Source organism: Emydura macquarii, unplaced genomic scaffold, assembly GCF_026122565.2.
Source record: "Emydura macquarii macquarii isolate MOO-44397 ecotype Brisbane River unplaced genomic scaffold, CSIRO-AGI_Emac_v2 contig_2721, whole genome shotgun sequence".
In the NCBI taxonomy this organism is placed as follows: domain Eukaryota; kingdom Metazoa; phylum Chordata; order Testudines; family Chelidae; genus Emydura; species Emydura macquarii.
Window position 1 is genome coordinate 28,501 of NW_027132858.1, and position 15,501 is coordinate 44,001.

Here is a 15,501-nt window from a genome sequence, read left to right on the forward strand (position 1 = left end):
AATTGGCAGTAGTTTGGACACCTGGCTGGTTGATAAAAAGCCCCCTACAGATACCATAAGAGGCCTCTTCCGCCAGCCTTTTTTTGAGAGCACAATTTTGTGCCCACAGCACCCGGCCCTGGTGTCCTTCCCCCCCCAGACCAGCCCTGGCCATGCAGGTGCCGAAGTGCCAGTTGTGCAGGTACAATCAGGTGTCTCAATGGCAGCGTCTGGCAGGAGGCAAAATTGGAGTCGCAGCGAATGAGACGGGCTGGAAATGTGGCTCCAAATTTGAGTCCCTGTGGGGAGCTGCCTAGAGAAAAGGGAAACCGGTTTAGGCACAAACTCCACCTTTCACTGTGGAGATTCTGTGTGTGTGTGTGTGCGCGCGCGTGTGTGTGTGCACGGTGTTCCCTGTTGTGGTGTCACTGAAGGACTTGTTCCCATGGCTGCAGAGGGAGAAGGGCAAATCTCTTACCTGTTGCTTTCTCATCCCCAGCAAAGCAATGTGAGCCGTGTCCGGCTACTCCTGCCTGCCCAGTGGCTGCCTGCCCAGAGGGCTGGGTCGGGTACCTAGGGAAGTGTTACTATTTCTCTGAGGCTGAAGCGGACTGGACCTCCAGCCAGAGCAACTGCTCTGCACTCGGGGCCTCCCTGGCTGGGATCGACACCCAGCAGGAAATGGTGAGCTGCACAGGACGGGGTGACAAAGGCAGGTTTATGCTGGGTTTGTCCTAAGGCTGACATGGCCCCAGCTGCTGCTTGAATTTAGGGCAACTTCCCACCGCCACTTCTACAGCCCAGATCAGCTGAGCTCAGCGTGCACCAGCCACCTCCATCCTCCCCGTGCCCTGGGAGCTGAAATAACTAAACTTTTAACTTTACGTTCAGTTCCAGAAACATGTGAAAATGTCTGGTTTTGACATTGGATCAAACCAACTGCTTTTCACACTCACAGATCAAACCCGTTTGTGTCAGCCTGGTTCAACATCGAACATTGTCTGTGCATCCTCATGGGAGTTGTCCTTTGGGTGCCTTGTGCCCCCATTCTCTTCTGTGTATCAGGATCCCTGGCTGGACTACATCTCCCATGATGCACTGGGGTGGCTCAGCCAATAGGGAAATCATGGTGCATTATAGGAGATGTGATCTGGGGGAACCTAGCTCATAGAGGAGAATGGAGGTAGGAGGCATCCGGACTACAGCTCCCATGAGGTACCCTGGTAGCTCAGCTGGATACAGACAAATGTTGAACTGACCTGAAACACAATCACTGCTTGGTGGAAAATTGAAAAATTTCAGCAAAATCAACATTTACTTTTGGAAAAATTCATTTTTGCAGAAAACACATTTTCTGTCATAGAAATATTTCGATGGAAAAATCTCTCACCAGCTCTACTAAAGACAACAGACTAGTCTTAGCATGATGTCCACACCTGGACTGATTTCCCTGTAGTTCATGGAGCGGGTGGGTGTTGTCTGTGAGTCTGGGTTGTCATTTCTTGGTGTAGAATTCCCAGCCCTGACCACCTGCCCAGCACCCTGCGTAGCAGCGCAGAGAATCCGGTGCGCACCTGCCATGGTGTGTAATGCACAGTGATTTTTATTTTGGTAACACAGGATTTCATGATGCGCTATAAAGGCCCCTCTGACTATTGGATCGGCCTCCAAAGGGAACTGGATCAGCCCTGGAAATGGACCAATGGCACTGAATTCAACCACTGGTGAGTCCCTCTCAGTTCTGTTAACTCAGTGAATGCTGCAGCTCGCGTTTCAAACAGAAGAGTGACTCTGGGGTTAAGGCCTTGGGTTGTGACTTGAGGAAGTCTGGTTCTACCCCAGGCTTGCTCTGCGACCTTTGGGCCAATTGGTTGGAGCTGGATTTTTGCTGTTTGTTGCTCTAATAGTTTTGTTGGATTTATTATTATTTGTTGCAGGTTTAAGATACTGGGAGGAGAAAAATGTGCTTTTATGAACCAGGGCGATATTGCCAGTTCAAGATGCTCCAGGGAAGGACGCTGGATCTGCAGCAAACGAGCAGAGAAAACGGAAGGCAAAGCAAAGTGACCATAACCTGGCTGAGGTGGGCGTTGGCCTTTGCATGGGGCTCTCCAAAGCTGCCTCAGCGAGGTGGGAAACTTGATGGTGCTGACAAGGAGTGGGACAAGTACAGCAGGCAGGAAGGGAGATGCTCGCTGGACAGTCAATATCTCCTCCCCTGGGAGTCTCTGGCACCGTGGCACTCCCAGGCTGCGGGCAGCCCCTGCGTTTAGGTTTCATAACATTTGGAGCCTGCTGTTTAAAATCCATCCACGGCCTTTGTACTTATTTTCCTGCTGTGCCCTCATCCATGGTCCTTTTCCTGCCCAAATGCAACTACCCCCGGCCTGAATTCACCCTTGGTGATCACACAGCCCCCGACAATGGGCAGATGGGCCGTATGCTCTGCATACGATAGCACAGGCAGGTGCAGGAGCAGCGTGGTGGGACAGGCTGACAGCAAGGCCTGCTGGGAGAGGAAGCAGGTATAACAGCTCGCTCTGGATCAGAGAAAGAAACTTTTGACTTAGATGCTGGAAGGGGAGCAGCCGACCCTGCGGCGTCCCTCCTGTCAGAGGCCCCGGGCAGGAGCCGGACAAGGGCTGTGTGGCTGGACACGGTGATCTGCCAGGGGTGTCTGGAGGTGCTGTGTGCCCCTGCAGCCATGGACTGATGGTGGGAACTTCTGGAGCCTTGAGGAAGGACTTACAAACTGCTGATATAAGGCAAGATGGGCTGTTTTCCAGGCCCTGGGAGCGTGAAGAGATGCCATGGACAGGAGGGGATTGCTGGAACATGCAAGCATGGGGTGTGTGTGTGTGTGTGTGTGTGTGTGTGTGTGTGTGTGTGTGTGTGTGTGTGTGTGTGTGTGTGTGTGTGTGTGTGTGTGTGTGTGTGTGTGTGTGTGTGCACGCGCGCAAGTAAATAAATAAATAAATATATATATATATATATATATATATATATATCTATAATAAATACACATTATAATAAATTAACCAGCTGTGGGAAAGGAAACTTTTATTTTGTAAACTTTAAGTCCTCATGGGAATGGCAGCTCCCAACCCAGAGGGGAAACTGAGGCAGCAGCTGTATCCTATCAACAAAGATGTGAGTGCCACTCCACACAGGCGGGGACTAATGAGCTGAGGCTAATGTGTGCGTCGCTCTCCTTTTCCTGGCACGACCTGTAAGAGAAGGGCACTAAGTAGGAAAAGGGTTTTTCCTGGTCTCTGTCTATAACAGGCAGGGTTCAGCACTCATGTCTCCTCCCTGGGAAAGAAGGTGTGTCTCCTGAGCCTACCGGAGTGTGGGTGAGAGAGATGAAAGAGGTGGGCTGTTCTCTGTCTGGCTGTGCGCCATCCCCGGGCACAATTCCTGATTAGACGCAGTGTGAACAGTTGCACTCACACGTCCCAACCACCCTGCTCAGCATCAGGGAGCTAAAAAGATTATTCGTATGACAGCAGCAGTTCGAGGCTCCAGCCGAGATCAGGGCCCTGTTGGGCCGGGCGCTGCACAGACTCACAGCGAGAGACAGTCCCTGCCTCTAGGAGTTCACAGTCTAAATAGACAAGACGGACAAAGGGGGGGAAAGGAAACTGAGGCACAGAGGGCAAGTGACTGGTGAAAAGTCACATGACAGGTCAGAGCCAGGAATAAACCCCGGGGGCCTGAATCCCAGGCCAGGTCTATCCATGCTGTGACCCAAGCGAGGGGTTTATCTGTGCTGTAGCCCATTAAGACTAGACACACTCAGCTTTTACACAGTTTAAAAAATTTTTTTTTAATGTCGGTGTGATAATAACAATCCCTAGATTTGTTCTGGAGCTTTTCAGCAGGAGATCCCCAAGTGCTTCACAAACTGAGATCAGAATCATTATCCCCATTTCCCAGATGGGGAAACTGAAGCACAAAGGGTGCATCTACACTGCAGTTAGAAACCCGGGGCTGGTCCGATCTTGGACTGTAGATGTTGGGGGTCAGGCTGGAGCCCAAACTCTGGGACCTCCCAGTCCATCTCCTCCAGGGTTTCAGGGCCACCAAGATCCAGGACGTTCATTAGACCCCAGCCCACTTCGTAGTGCTTCCTTCACTGCCACTGGGCATCCCAACTGCTTCTCTGACTGAGATGGGTCCCCCCCCAAGATCATCAAATGATACGTATGGAAAGGATTGGGTTGGAGGGTCGGGGAGGGGGCACTGATCTCTGTAAAGATCCTCTAAGGAGGCAGCAAGTGGACAGCACTTCAAGGTAGAAACCTCTGAAGGTGGTGCATGACTGGGTGAAGCTGAGATGCCATCGTTAGTGTCAAGAGTTAACGACCCATCAGGGCAGGATGGGCAGAGGTGCGCCAGGTCCCAGACTGGAGAGGAGCAATGAACGGGCCGTGGAAGAGAGCTGAGAGCGGTACCTGACAGAGGAGGTCAGGAAATAAATCGGGTGAAATTCAGGTGGACGCCCAGCTCCCCATGCGGGTAAGATCAGCCGTAGCTCCGCTGTAGTCACTGGATCTAAGCTGATTTTACACGAGCTGGGGGCTTGGGGCAGATTTCTCTCTCCCAGTGCCGGGGGAGCTGGGATAAATTTCCCCCTGACTGTGCAGAGCCTTATTCCCGATGGCCCCATCCCTGCCTCTGCCGCCCTGCAACGCCTGCTGCAATGTGAAACGGCAGAGTTTGGAGTCATTGTTCTATAGGTGGAGGTGGGATGGGGCCAGGACTCCTGGGTTCTATCCCCAGCTCTGTGAGAGGGGGGAGGGGCTAATTAGAGGAGGGGGCTGGGAGTCAGGACACCTGGGTTCCATTTCCCACTTCACCACCAATTCTCCGTGTGATCTTGGGCCGGTCAGTTTCTGTATCTCGGTTTCCCCAGGGGTGAAATGGGGCTAACGGTGCAGCTCCCTGAGGTCACTGCTGTACCCTGCTCAGAGCGGGACGGCGTCTCGCTGGCAAATCCACTGAAATGCAGAGCTGCAGCTGTCCGAACGAATCTGATCCCCCTTCACCATCCCACAGCTGTTCTCTTCAGCCTGGCCTGGCACCGGGAACCTGCAGGACAAAGCAGAGGGCCCCTGTCAGTCGGTGGTGGCTCTTCCCTGCCCTAACAGGATCCGCGGCCGGCCTCTCCTCCAGCTCTGCCCTGGGGGGCTGCCCCCTCTCCACCGCTGTCAGGGGCCTGGCCGGGGTCTCTAACGGCCTCTCCCTGCCCAGATCCCAGGGATCTGCTCCATCCTCATCCTCCTGCTACGCTAGACCCTGCCCATCCCACTCTCCTGCTCCGTGTCTCCCCACCAGACTGTGCAGATGCTGCCCCCTCCCGGTCCCCTCCTGGCTCCCTGGCTGCCCTGTTCTCCCCTCCTCCCCTGCCCCACGCACTGGGGGATCCTCAGGGCTCTGGCCTGGCCCCTTTGCTCTGGCCTGGCCCCAGGGCTTCAGCCACCACCTCTGCGCTGGGGGACGCACAAATCTCTCCCTGCCCCACGGCCCTGCCTTCTCCCGCCCAGCCCCCCTCTTAGCCGGGCTCCCCATCACCCCTCCTGGGTCCCAGCATCGTCTGACACTGAGCCCGGCTCCCGCTGGGATCTCGACCTTCCCCCAAACCTCCCCCGGCCCCTTCCGCCCGCAGAGGGCAGGGAAAGTGTGTGACTCAAGGAATCACTCACCGGGTGAGATCCAGCCGGGAGCCGTCCAGCCAGGCCCAGGCCTTCTGCGGGGAGGGGACGGACAGTCCGACCCAGAACTGCTTTGACTCTTGGGTCAGGTCCTTCAGGAACTCCTGCAGTGAGCGTGCGACAGGCAGCTGGTGAGTGTAACTCTCTGGTCTTGCACATCCAAGTCTGCATCTATGTCAGCCCCACAACTACAGGCTGTCGTGTCCGTCTGGCAAGCCCCATGCACAGCTGTCTGTCCATCCCTCCCTTTACATACCTCGCTCGCTCACACCCAGCCCCTGCGTTCCAGCTGAGCTGTGTTTGGCACACACCGGATGGGGAGGCTAACGATGGCTTAAAGCCGCCTTTGTCCTCCCACCCATGGATCCCGGGGCTAGTGCTGTAGGCTGGGTGTGTTGAAGCTGCCTAAGGGGTTCGGACACCCTGTTATTAACAATTAGTGGGAATGGAGTGTCCAAACGCCCTAGGCAGTTGTGAAAATCCAAGCCCAAAATGTATCTGAATGAGCCCCTTGGCCTCTGTTCCCAGGCCCCATCCCTGCAGGGGCAGCTCCAGCGGGATGTTATCGTCCCTTTACCAGCTCCTCCCGGTCCCGGATCACCAGCAGCTGAGAGCCCCTCGCTGAGCAGTTGGCGCAGCTCTCGCTCCATGTGTTACTGTCTCTGGAGACCCAGTAGCACTTGTCCCCGAGCAGCCGCCAGTCCGAGGGGCAGAGTTTGCACCCAGAGCCCCCTGGAGAGAGAGAAGCATCACTAATGCTCTGAGCGCCCCGGCCTCAGTCCCGGCCACCCCCTTCCTGCGGCTGGGGCAGGGGATGGGGGTAAAATGGGTTTAAGTCCTAGGACAACGGAAGACGTGTTAGTGGAAATCTAGCTGGGTGTGGGAGGGGGGCGGGGAAGGGGAGGCGGGGGCGGGGGAGCCCAGGAGGGGCAGTGGGATCCCAGGGCTGTCAGGGGATGGGGAGGGACGGTAAGTCCATGACACAGTCTCTCCGCTGGGACCCGATGCCGCTCTGCAAACGTGGCCATCCCGGTGCTAGATTGTTTCAAAACCCGCCCGTGGGGTCCCCACTTGTGTGTACCTGGCACGGCCACTAGATGTCGCTGCCCCACACGGTCTCGGCCCAGCCCCACGCCCAGCCCCAGCCGAGGAAGCTGCAGTGACAGACGGGCACCGAGCGGGGCTGGGGGGGGGGGTAGGTGGGTGCAGCCAGCAGGGGGCGGCGTGTCCCTTCTCTGCACCAGCCCCACAGCCTGGGACGGCAGCTGGGTTTCCATGGGCAGCGCCTGGGGCAGTGGGCGGCTCAGAGACACAGGAGCCGGGGTTACCTGCTGGGCCGGGCTGGGCCGGGTGGCACAGACTTTGGGTCAGCTGGGATCGGAAACGTTGCAGGCAGGCGCTGCATTCTGCTGTGCTGGTGACTCCGCTCCCAGGGGGTGTCGATGTGTCTCCGCTCCCAGCTCCGTGGGAATCGGGGGCTGCCGGGGTCCATCCCTTCTCAGACGCCAGCTTGGAAACTGCAAAGCAGCGTCGGTTTGAGTGAGAGCGACCGGTCGATGTTACGGGGTTTGCTGGGTAAAAGCACCAGCAGAGAATTGTGCAGAGACACCGGACCTGGCCCGAAGCCCCTTCAGCCTCCTCTCCTCTGACTGCAATGGGCTTCGGGGCAGCCCCAAGGGTCCTGGTCTAAAAAAGGGGCTGGGATCAAAATCAGTGGGAATTGGGTGCCTAAATCCCTTGGGCCTTTTGCAAACCCAGCCCATGTTTGCATCTGTTTAAGTTATCCAGCCCCCATCACAGCACCTCACAGTCTGTACTGGATTTAGCCTCCCCACCCCCTCTGTGAGGCAGGGCAGGCTTGTTATCCCCATTGTTCAGGTGGGGAAACTGAGGCACAAAGCACCTTGAGTTGGTGAGGACCAGCTTTGGTTCCGGGCTGGGGACAGGCCACCTGAGCTGCCACAGGTTCAATACTGTGTAGCCTCCCCCAGCTTCCCTCCTGCCCTGCATCATGCCCCAGTGAGAGGCGGGACCAGGAACCGCATAGGCTTGGGTGTGAGATCGCACAGGAAACTGAGACGCTGGGCTACAGCTGTGTGGGCGTCAGGGCGCTGGTCAGAGCATCCGGAGTCAGGGGCTCTCTGTTGCCATGGAAGTCGGCTCAGTCCGACCAGGCTCCCAGCCAGCCTCCCCCTCCAATACAACCACCCTGACACCAAGGTGAGGGGCACAGCCTGTCTGTCTAGAGGCTCATCTGGCCCCTGTCTCTTGCTGTCACGTTCCCTGTGATGCAGGGAGAACCATGTGCACAGATGATTCAAGTTATTTAGGCACCTAATGCTGCAGAGAGGCCCTGAGTAGGGTTTTCAGAAGCACACGGGCCCAGATCCTCAACAACATTTAGGTACCTAACTCCCTTGGGTGTTATTCACCTAAATACATTTGAGAATTTAGGCCCTAGCTGCCCAGTTCTCCTTGATTTCAATAGGCGTTAGGCACCTAAAAACAACCCACTAGGTGCCTCCCTGCATTGTTAGGCACCTAAACCCCTGTGCAACTCCAGCCTTAAGGGACCAGCCCAGGGTCATATGGGAAATCTGTGGCAGAACCAGGAACTGGTTCCAGAGCTCCTGTGTCCCCGATTAGCATCCAACCACTGGGGCAGCCTCCCCCTCCCAGCAGCTGTGATCTCCCACCCAGTCTCACCCTCCCGCTGCGAATAGCCGGCCCTCCTGAAATGTCAACGTGCCAGTGGAAACTAGACATTCAGGGGGAAATTCCCAGCTGTGTTCTGGTGACGTCCTTTCTCCGCTTATCGACCAGCCGCAGTTCTCCATTATTGCGTCCGGAGGCCATTTGTACTGAAACGCCCAACGCTGTTGAAAAGCCAGGGGGGAATGAGGCTCATTTCTCCCTGCGCTCAGATTTTCAATCAAGTGGGAATGTGTCGAATTTGGAAAGTTCAGCAACTCCTTTGAAACTCCCAGCCAGGGGTATTGGCCAGTCCCGCGCGATTAATGGAAAGGCAGCGGGATTGAACGGGTAGGAAATCGGGGTGCAAATCCTAGCTCTGCCACAGGTCTGCTCTGTGACCTTGCCCCAGTCATGTCACCTCTTTTGCTTTGGCTGTCTTGCCGACTTAGACAGTCAGTTATCGGGAGGGGGCCCGGCCCAACGGGGCCCTGATCTAGGTGGACTTCTAGCTACTAGTGCAGTGTTAGTAAAACTTTCCATTAACTTAGATGAGCTTTGAAGCTGTCACCCCCTCACTGCCCAGGCTAGCGTCAAAACAACTCCTGTACTCATTTTACTTCCTCTCCTATACCACAGAAAACAAAGCACCAGTGTTTCCCCCACCATCCAATTCACAGTAAACAAGGTTATAAATAGGGAAAGAGCAGCAAATGGCATCTTCCACCCAGCGTCCAACTGCTTCCTTATAGCCCAGTACAGACATACTCTAGGGCTGCAAACAGACAGTAGTCTGTGGCCCAGACACTTCCCCTGGACTGTCCTTCTCTTATTATTATTATTTCTATTACCATAGGTCTAGTGGCCCAGCTGAGATCAGGACCCCATCGTGCCAGGCGCTGCCCAGACGCACAGCGAGAGACAGTCCCTGCCCCAAAGAACTTACAATCTACTTAGACAAAGAAGGCATAAATCTTTCCCGTTCCCTCTCATTTTTCAACTCTAGAAGCTTTTCAAATTCTGAACTTTCAACATGTAGGGGTGATTTTGAATTTTGAAAAGAGGGTTACCAGAGTGTTTTTAATATATCCATAAAATGTGCCCCTTATTTTTAACCAGTGTATGCCTGAATCTGTCGATCTACCCATCCATTTAGGCATCCATCCCCATGCACACCTATCTATCCCATTTTCTCTCTGCGTTACAGTCAGGCTTTTTGCAGCATCAGGAAATTTACCAGCCAGTGGGAGGGGGTCCGCAATGGAATTCTGGAGGGAGGGGACAATCCATGCCATACACTGATGGACCCACACAAACAAACACAGAGCTGTCAATGCTTACCCCAAAACCCCAGCACTATCACAGCAATCAGCAGGGCAATATTCCCAATCCCCAGAGCGGTCCGATGCCACTGCGGAACCTGGGGGGGACCTGTAAGAACCAATGTCTGGGTGAAAAACAATCGGAATCTGGTGTATGAAATACTGATAGAAAAATACGGCCCCGATCTTACAAGGATTCGAATGTGGGCAGAGTCCTATGCCCAGATGGAGTTTATTGCAGGACTGGAGCCTATACACTCTATTTGTTCATCTTTTTTTTCCTTTGAAGGCCAGGGCAGGATGGCTGGAGAGCTGCCTGGCATTTCTGGTAGAAGCAATGGGGTACAATTTTGGCCATTTTCTTGAAAATGAGAATTTTAATAAAAATATTGGCATTTTCTCAATATTTTACATTTCCCACATTTTTAAATGAAAACTCCCCTACCCCCTTTTTTTTCATTCCTCACCATCTTTGTCTGTAGTTCTTCAGGCTCTCTTTCTGTTTGATTGCATTGTCCTTAGTCTTAATTATTGTCTGCTGTGTTCGTTATGTATAATGTCAGTTTGCATACCGTGGCAGTAACGTGCAAGCCAGTGGGGACATCCAGGAGGAAATAATGTTACAAATTGGCAAGGGAGCAGCTGAATGTATTGGCTTAAACAAGATTTGAACGCTGAAAACCTACAGTTTAAAGACCAAATGACGAATGTTCAACTCAAATGTTATTTCCACCTTAATGGATATATGTGAAAGCTGGAAATCCACCCAAGCGATGGACAGGTGTCTAAATACCTTGGACATCAAATGCCCTAGAAAATTACTAGACGTTAAATGGAATGAATTTGTGACAAATCATAGAAGATGAGGGTGGGAAGGGACCTCAGGAGGTCATCCAGTCCAAATGCTGGGATTCGTCAGAGAGTCCAACAACACCAACAACACATGATTTAGTTGCAGTTGGTCCTGCTTTGAGCAGAGGGTTGGACTGTGTGACCCGAGGTCCCTTCCAACTCTCATCTTCTATGATCCTAACACCTGATCTCTAAAGTTATCCAGAACAGAAGATGGAAGGATCTGAAACGCATGTTACAAATGAGAGAAAACTTATGGAACGTAAAAAACACATAACACAAGCAAAGAACGGCCCAGGATGGTAGAGCTTTGGTTGTGCCCTGAGCAACCTATGACGGCAGAGGAAGGATTCAGGGTCATTATTTTTATGTTTCCGTTCCCAGATTTAATTTCCCCAACGGTTTCCCATTTGCAGCGTTTTTGGCTGGAAACTTTCCCCATTTGTGAACATCTTTGGTTTAGCGTTTTCTGTTTCCATTTTCAAGGTTTAATTATTATGTTGCATTGCCGAGCTTGATTGGTCAGCTTAGTCACATGACATCATTGTTTCAAACTGAACATCTTTCAGTCTTGAAGTCACAGAATCATAGAAAGGTACGACTGGAGGGGATCTCAAGAGGTCATCTAATCCACCTTCCCCCTCCCCGCGCTGAGGCAGGACCGAGTTTACCTAGACCATCCTTGACTGGAGTTTGTTTAACCTGTTCTTAAAAACCTGCAGTGACTGAGACTCCACAGCCTGCCTAGGGAACCTGTTTCAGTGCGTAACTATCCTGAGAGTTAGACAGGTTTCCCTAAACTCTAACCTAAACCTCCCCTGCTGCAGATGAAGCTGGTTACTTTTTATCCTACCTTCAGTGGCCATGGAGAACAATTGATCAACATCCTCCTTATAACAACCTGTTTCATACTGGAAGAGTGGTATCGTGTCCCCGCTCTGCCTTCTCTTCTCTAGACTAAACATGTCCAGTTCTTTCAACCACTCCTCCTGGGTCATGTTTTCTAAACCTTTTCTAAACACTTTTCAGTCTTGAAATCAGGACAGTTTGCCATTTCATAATCATGGTTTTTTAAAAACCAAAAACAGTGATTGAAAAGATTCCATGGAAAATGTCCAAGAACAAACCCACCCATCCTTTTCAAAACCCAGCCAAACTGACCACAATTTAACGACGAGCGACTCACAGATTCCAAGCCCAGAAGGAATCATTGTGGTCATTATGTCTGACTCCTGGATAACATGGGCCAGAGAGCGTCCCCAAAATAATTCCTAAAGCAGAACTTACAGAAAAACATCCAGGGTGGATTTAAAAATCCTGCTTTGAGCAGGGGGTTGGACTAGGGACCTCCTGAGGTCCCTTCCAACTCTAACCTTCTATGATTCTAAAAATTGTCAGTGAGGGTGAATCCACCATATCCCACCATATCCCCCACTGTAAGGCAGGTTTTCTAATCCTTTAATCATTCTCCTGGCTCTTCTGTGAGCCTGCTCCAATTTGTCAACATCCTTCCTGAATTGTGGGCACCAGAACTGGATACGGCATTCCAGCAGCCATCGCACGAGTGCCAGATACAGCGGTGAAATAACCTCTCGGCTCCATACTCGAGACTCCCCTGTTTATGCATCCCAGGATCGCATTAGCCCTTCTGGCCGCAGCATCATGCTGGGAGCTCAGGTCCAGCTGATTATCCACCACAGCCCCCAAATCTTTTTCAGGGTCACGGCTTCCCAGGATAGCGGCCCCATCCTGTATGGTTATGTTCCAATGTATCCAATGTTCTTTGCTCCTGTTGGACTGGACAGTGTCACTACGGGCCCAGTTCCACAAAACATCCTTATTCCACAGAGAACTTGGACGTGGGTTTCACTTTAATAACGTGCTTTGGTCCCATTGACTTTCATGGGACTCAAGGAAGCGGTTAAAGAGAGACCCATGCATAAGAGCTGTGCTGCCTTCCAGTGCAGGGAAGAATCATTCTAATCAAAGCAGGCGTCTGTCGGTGGAAATCTCTGGCCCGGGTTATGCAGCAGGTCAGACTTGATGATCAAAAGGATACTTAAGACATGCAACACGTAGGCATCATGGGCACGAAGCAAGAGACATGCCCAGTCCTGAAGAAGCTGGGCGCACTGGATAAAATTCATCCCTGTGTAGACGCCGCTTAAGTCCTGCTTTGCAGGGTATAAGTGGGGCACTGGTCTTTGTGCAGGGCCCTCTGCAGAGACGTGAATTTCCCCCACAGAGATAGGAAGGCCGGGGGAGGAAACAGTAGCTTAAAAATAGCCACTGTGAAGTCAGAGCTGCCTAGAGTGAGTTAGACCGGAGGCTTCTCGAAGGGTTCTTAAGAAGCAGGTTAATGCCACTCCTCGCAGAGATTCTGTGCAGCGAGGGAAGTGCAGCCCTGGGGCTTGTGATTTTAGGCTTCTCCAAAAACCGCCCCATATGTCAATTAGAGCAGCCCCGGGGTCGCTCTAATTTATGGCAGGGCTGCTCCATGGTCTGGAGAAATCGGGATTGTCCGGAGTGGCAGCAATGCCCCTTACTGCCCCCAGACTGACCCCTAGCACTCCCTGTGCACTAAGGGGTCTGAAGGGAGCAGTGTAAGGCAGCTTATGGCTTATGGGGGAAATTCTCCTTTGACCACTTGCAGTAAAATTCTGCCCCTGTGTGCTGCCATGTGGAATGTAGGGGCCAAGGCAGGCTGGGTGCTGAGCTGTGTAAAGAAAACTGGCTCCAGCTGAGGGGGAGAAATCTGGCCCTAAATAAGGAACCAGAGTGTCCAGATTCCCAGTGCAGCGGCTTCACCCGGAAGCCAGCCTTCCCCACCTAGCCGGTGCTCCTCAGCTTTCTAGCAGGAGCTCCGGGGACCTTGACAAATGATGGCTGGTTGCATCATTACAGTTGCACGTACCGGCTTTCCTCTGAAGGAAATGTAAATAACACTAGCACCCCCAGATCCTGTGTGAGATCAGGGCCCTGTTGCACTAGAGGCTGCACAAACATATCGGCAGAGCCAGCCCGTATAGGTTGGGAGGGGAAATAGAGGCGTAGGGTGACTAACCCACGGCGAAGCCTGGACTAGACCTCAAGTCCGCCGAGCACCAGCACAATGGGGCTAGCTACTAGCTCCTGCTGCCTCACTAGCATTTAGAGATAATACACTGCCTACAGCTAATCCAGACTCCAAGGACGTGTCTGAGCCAGTAAAATGATTCTTGCCAGTGCCCAAAGCCTGGGTCCATCGTGTGACCATCTACAACTCCACAAGACACTCACTAGAGCTCTGCATGAGTCCTGATTGGAGAAGTGCTGTCTAATGCACCGTCCCGAATGGTGGGGTGGGTGCACACACTTCCCCTTTCCACCCGTGGCTTCTGCGCCCACAGCCAGGCACACAAGTGATCAATCGTGTTGCAGTCACCCCCCAAAGGCCAGAGGGTTTCCCATTGCACAGACCCGCTCTGGGGCAGCCCCTCCACGCTGCAATTGAAAGCAGTAGGTTCCCCGGCCAAAGCCATCCTTGGGTTTAACACAGCCCGCCTGGGAAATAAAAGCCACTTACCAAGGGGTTGAGATGAACGGGGCACCCTGCAGCCGGGAGAGCTGGAGGGGACGTTCAGATCGGCGTAGACTATCTCCTGAGCCATGGTGTGAGCGGCTGATAAGAGCACCTGGCTGTGTTAGCAGGGCAGCCAGCCGCCCGTATGTGCAAGAAATTGACCTCAATCCAACGTCAGGAAGTGCCGCCTCTCAGAAAACTGAATTCCACCCCTCTCACATGTGACTGCAAAAGGTTGATTCAGACAGAGGACGGACTGGGTCGTGCAGCCTTTGGCCAATGTAACTAGCCTTCAAATTTTGATACTGGTGCAGTCTTGGGGCTGGGGATTTCAGATGCCCCATGGCTTTGAGATCATCGTTGTAAAGTCTAGTCACAGTGGCTAAAATACTGGGCAGAGAATTAAAAAAAAAAAAGACTTCTACTCTCTATTCTGACCTGCTGTGTGAAAGTGCACAGGTCACTTATTTTCTCTGTGTTTCTGGTTCTCCACCTGCTTCTTATCTATTTAGATTGCAAACTCTTTGGGGCAGGGACTGTCTCTCACTGTGTGTCTGTGCAGCATCCGGCACAACGGAGCCCTGATCTCAGCTAGGGATCAACTTCCATTGAAATTAGGCGCTTAAATACCTGTGAAGGTCTGGCCCTAAGTGACTTGCCAAGGTCACACAGTAAGTTAGCAGCAGAACTTTGCAACCCAGATCTCCTGGCTCCCACTCCAGTGCATTAACCAGAACACCATCTTCTGTTCTCTTTTTAACCCCACTTGAGGACTGTTTTTCAAGCCTGGGAATTATTTACCCAGTGCCGTTGTTGTGCCTGGCGTTTTGGCTGATGAAAGGTTTACCGTGATGTGACATTAGAATGGATCAATATCATTAAGAGGATTTAAAAGTTCAGCAGCGGGTCTAACTGAAGAACAAACTAGCCAGAGTAGCTATTGCCTGAAGTCTTGGACCATCTACTTTGCAAGCATGGCCTGAGCTCTGATCGGAAAATATGACTCTCATACCACAACCGGCCAACAGAGAAAGGTGTCATGTGACAGTGGTTAACAAGTATTAACAAGGCTGTAGGGCTGGATCCCCCGCTGTTGTGAACTGGCCCTAGCACAATTGAAATCAAGAGGTCCAAAGCCCCGGACAATGCAAAGTAATTTTTTCCGATGTGCGAAGTGATGCACACGGGGGAAAATAATCCCAACCACACACATAGAATGATGGGGTCTAAACTGGCTTTTAACACCCAAGAAAGAGTCCTTGGCGTCACCGTGGATAGTTCTTTGAAAAACATCCACTCAATGTGCAGCAGCTGACAAGAAGGTTAACGGTATGTTAGGAAGGGTGAGGAAAGGGATGGAAAATAAGACAGAAAATATCAT

General features: G+C 52.4%; 1 protein-coding gene across 1 annotated transcript; it reads right to left on the minus strand.

Annotated features, from left to right (window-relative positions):
* Nucleotides 1-4,946: 4,946 nt before the first annotated feature.
* On the minus strand, nucleotides 4,947-14,208 carry LOC137164999 (killer cell lectin-like receptor subfamily B member 1B allele C). The gene is made up of 6 exons (XM_067566068.1): nucleotides 14,124-14,208; nucleotides 9,726-9,815; nucleotides 7,022-7,210; nucleotides 6,271-6,425; nucleotides 5,685-5,797; nucleotides 4,947-5,070 (listed from the first exon to the last, which is right to left on the minus strand). Exons 1-6 carry the CDS (start codon nucleotides 14,206-14,208, stop codon nucleotides 4,947-4,949), a joined length of 756 nt encoding a protein of 251 aa, XP_067422169.1.
* Nucleotides 14,209-15,501: the final 1,293 nt, after the last annotated feature.